Here is a 4,739-nt window from a genome sequence, read left to right as displayed (position 1 = left end):
TAGAAGGTTACACTTGCAGAATTACTAAAGAGTTAGTAATTTTTTTTTACCAAAAATGGTAGCTAAATGACTATCGAAATATGAGTTATTCTAGAGATAATGTTTAGTCAAGAATGTCTTGCTGTAGTATTGTTCCAAAAATAATCTTGGGTATATTATTACTTTGCTAAAACTTTATTGGGTTTAAAAGCAATTCACTTATAAAATTAGTTTATATTTTTCAGAATGAAAAGTGCACTAGTACAATTGTTGGCATCTGATAAACTGATTGAGGATAATTATGCAACTTGGAAATCAAATATGAATACTATACTGGTGATAGACAATTTACGGTTCGTCTTAACAGAGGATTGTCCTCCCATTCTAAGCTCTAACGCAAATCGAACTGTTCGGGATGCGTACAATAGATGGATCAGGGCGAATGACAAAGCCCGTGCCTATATCCTCGCCAGCATATCTGATGTTTTGGCGAAGAAACATGTTGATATAGGTATTGCCAAAAAGATTATGGAATCTCTACATGGGATGTTCGGACAATCGTCCTTCTCCCTTAGGCATTATGCTATTAAGTACGTTTATAAATGCCACATGAAAGATGGGGCCTCTGTTTAGAGAAAATGTCCTGGACATGATGGCCATTTCAATGTGGCGGAAGTAAATGGGGCTATCGTTGACGAGAGAAGCCAAGTCGATTTTATTTTAGAATCTCTACTGAATAGTTTTCTATAGTTTTGCACGGGCGTGCTTATGAATAAAATTGAATACAGCTTAACTACTCTTCTGAATGAGCTGCAGGCTTACCAGACTATGATGAGAGCTAAAGGTCTGGAACCAGAAGTATATGTTACTACCGCTGAGAAGAGAGGAACGTCCTCCAAAAAGCTTGATGTTGCATTCTATTCACAGAGTAAGAGTATTCCATTTAAGTAGAGCAAAAGGAAATGGAAGAAGAAAACTACTGGGAGAAAAGGCAAGACTAACATTGTAAACAAAGGAAAGTGTTTCCACTCCAATGAGGAAGGGTACTGGAAGAGGAACTGCCCTCAGTACCTGCTGAGAAATGAGCAGAGAAAGCAAAACAGGCAAACTAGTTCCTGAAGATTGCTAGCTATCCTCAGATTGACCAGTGGGAGATATTGCTAATTTTTTTAGCTTTTGTAATAAGAGTTAGCTTATCTTATTGTAAAGAACAAATTACATATATTTTTGTAAATGAAATGTTCATTAGCGAAAGTTATGTTTGCTCTATTGCATAGCAACTTCTATTAAGAACCAACCTAGTTAAAAGTCATATGCAAATATTTAGATATTTTAAACGGCTAGAAATCTATGAAGGCAAGTACTTATTTAAAGTAATAAGTTTACAACACTTGAAACTTTTAGAGTGTACAAAATTTGTCAGGTAAAATAAAACTGAAATACTTCGATTGGATCAAAGTATAGAAAGTTTAAGATTTCTAGGTCTATTTGGTAGAACATTGATAACCGGTAGAAAAACAAGTTATTAAAGCTCAAATTATTAAAACAATGGGAGAAAGCGATGTTCAAATACGCAATATTATGATTGAATGCGCCAAACTAAAAGAAATTGCAATCGCTAATGCTCATCACATAAAAGCAGTTAAATTGCGTTATTCTGTGCAAGTACAATGTGATGGCACGTCTGAAATTGCGATCCAAGGATACAATGCGATGGCACATTTGATTTTACGATCCAAGAAGTACCTAAAAAACGATCGCTTAAATAGCTTGCATAAAGGCGAACAACATAATAAAACATGATGGGACGTAAAGCTGATAACGCTCAATTCTGAAATATAGTTAACAGCTATTAAAGACCATACCGTTGCAAATACATTGAATTTTTGGTGACTTTCAGACGACGCAACAAAGTATGGAAATTAATGCTGCCCATCCATGCAATCATTAGTGAGAAGAATTGCTTCACCTTGAAATCTATAAATACCCAATGCTACCAACCTAAAAGTAAGGGCAAAGAGGTGAGGCGAAGTCAAGGGAAGGGAATTCTTGAAAAGAAATTAATTTTTGGAGAGGTCGAGAGACTGCTAGAAACATCCCTGCGTTTGACCTTAGATTTTCCATTTAGTAATCCCTGCGTTCGACCCTAGATTTATCAAGACCCTAAGAAGGCTTATACGTGGGCTTTGTTAGGAAAACTTGTATGATCATTGCATCCACACATCCCTACATTGCATGATAAATCAACATCTCAAGGTTTTGGCGCCATTGTCAGGGATTACAGTATAGATTGCGCTAACATCAAACCTCTTTGATCTTTGCAGCTTTCGACCTTTGTTGTATTGCCATTCCATCTGTGAAGGAAGAAGCAAGCGTCGTATGAGTGAAGGACATACTCCTAAGCTCAAGTACGACCCAGAGATCGAAAGAACTTTTCACAAAAGACAGAGAAACAAACGTAAACAACAAGGAAGAGTTCACAGAATGGCTAAACAACCTGAGGAACGAATAGCAAATGAAAACAACATAATGGCAAATCCTATCCTACTGGCAAATGATCGTAATAGACCCATCCGGGACTATGCATCACCAAACTTGTATGATCTCTCCCCAGGAATCATGAGACCAACATTGGATGGATCAAGGTTCGAGATGAAGCCAGTAATGTTATAAATGATACAAACAGTAAGACAGTTCGGAGGATGGCGTGGTGAAGATCTGCACGCCCATCTATAAAGCTTCATTGAAATTTGCAACACATTTGTGTTCTCTAATATTTTCTTAGAAGAGGTTCGACTCACGTTATTTCCATTTTCACTATGCGATAAAGCAAGAAAATGGTTTTACTCTCTCGAACCAGGAGAGATAACGTCATGGGAGCAAGTTGTGGAGAAGTTTATGAAGAAGTATTTCCCTCCCATAAAGAATGCCAGAAGAAGGAAATTGATCACCAATTTTGAACAAGAAGAAGATGAATCGCTTAGTGATGCATGGGTGAGATTCAAGAGACTAGTATGCGACTGCCCACACAATGGATTGTTAGATTGCCTCCAAATGGAGATTTTCTATCATGGACTCAATTCTGCATCACAGACAGCTACCAATGCGGCAGCAACAGGAGGTCTGCTGGACAAAACATATGATGAAGGAAATAATATTCTTGATCGCATCTCGGAAAACCACGAAGATTGGTAAGAAAGCGACCAAAGAACAAAGCCCAGAAAAGGTAATGTGAGTAATGGTGTCATCGCATCATTACAAAATCAGATGAATGCGATGATAAACTTGTTGCAAGGCATCGCAATAAACAATTTAAGAACTCGAAATGGCAAGTCAATGCGATAGAGCAAACAAGCACCAGCTTTGTTGTATGTGAAAATCGCATTCTTTTGAGGAATGTCCACGAAATCCTCAATCAGTTTACTTTGTCAAAAACAATCCTTTTTCAAACACTTACAACCCGGGGTATGGAAATCACCCTAACTTTTCTTGGAAGAATAACCAACAACAAGACAGTCAGCCTGCGGCTCAGAGAGAGAGACCGTCAGGGTTTTTCCAGAGAACTAATGGACAACAACAACAAGCAGCTAGCAGCTCTCAAACACTATCCCCATCATCCCTAGAAAACTTTTTGAAGCAATACATCGAAAAGAATGAAACAGTCCTTCAAAACCAAGCTACATCCATCCACAATTTGGAAATTCAAATAGGAAAAATTGCGGGAGAGCTAGAACAGACCCCAAGGGACATTGCCTAGCTCAATTGAGCTTCCACACAATCCAGGAAATATTGGGAAAGAACACTGCCAAGCAGTCACCTTAAGAAGTGGAAAGGTGACGATAGAAGTCAGAAAGAAGCCTAGCAAGAGCGAGTCAAAGGAGTAACCTGCGATTGAATCAAAGAAACCTCTATTGCAGACTGAGTCAAAGAAGTCTGAAACTATGGAAACAGAAGATGCGATCACCTCTAAGTGTCTAGACCATGAAACATTGAAAGTACAACTACCTCCATTTCCTCAAAGATTGAAAAAGAAACATAACGATGGAGGCTAGTATAATCGCTTCCTGGAAATATTGAAATAATTACACATCAATATTCCATTCATAGAAGCGATAAAGCAGATGCCGGTGTATGCCAAATTTTTTAAGGACATTGTCTCGAAGAAGAGAACCATGGGAAGATTCTCCATGGTGGCATTGACACAAGAATCCACTACTATAATCCCACCAAAGATGCACGACCCAGGCAGTTTCACAATACCCTGCTCAATAGGAGGAATCTATATTGGTCAAGCATTATGCGATCTTGGGGAAAGCATAAACTTAATGCTCCTTTCAATCTTCAAAAGATTGAATGTAGGACAACTAACACCCACAATGGTGACTCTTCAACTCGCCGAAAGATCCTTGGTGCACTCTGAAGGGAAATTAAAGGATGTCTTGGTAACAATAGACAGATTCATTCTACCTACAGACTTCATTATCTTAGATTATGAGGCAGATAAAGATGCTCCAATCATATTGGGACAACCATTCTTGTCTACTGGTCGTGCTCAAATAGATGTGCACAAGGGAGAAATCACAATGAGCATCAACGGAAAGAAGCTCAGGTTCAATATTATCGAGGTAATGAAGTTCCCTGGTGAGGAAGGGTTATCATATTCCGATGATGAACACACTTGCGTTGAAGATTGGGAGTCCGAGGAAGAAAATATAGAAAGAGATGATACGACAGCATCCATAGAGACTTTCCATATGATA

General features: G+C 38.4%; 1 protein-coding gene and 1 non-coding gene across 2 annotated transcripts; one reads left to right on the top strand and one right to left on the bottom strand.

Moving 5' to 3' along the window:
- The first annotated feature begins 225 nt into the window (after positions 1–225).
- Positions 226–612, top strand: LOC150038361 (uncharacterized). Its single transcript, XM_090312850.1, has one exon. The coding sequence runs from the start codon at positions 226–228 to the stop codon at positions 610–612; it is 387 nt and encodes a 128-aa protein (XP_090168976.1).
- Positions 613–2,910: 2,298 nt separating this feature from the next.
- LOC120070470 (small nucleolar RNA R71) lies at positions 2,911–3,017 on the bottom strand. The gene has a single exon (XR_005479965.2). It is a non-coding gene; the product is annotated as a small nucleolar RNA R71 (small nucleolar RNA).
- Positions 3,018–4,739: the final 1,722 nt, after the last annotated feature.

This window comes from Benincasa hispida, chromosome 1 (genome assembly GCF_027475165.1).
Source record: "Benincasa hispida cultivar pf3 chromosome 1, pf3_genome.v1.1, whole genome shotgun sequence".
Taxonomy (NCBI): domain Eukaryota; kingdom Viridiplantae; phylum Streptophyta; class Magnoliopsida; order Cucurbitales; family Cucurbitaceae; genus Benincasa; species Benincasa hispida.
Note: the sequence above shows the minus strand (reverse complement) of the source record. Positions and strands in the feature narration are given on the sequence as shown.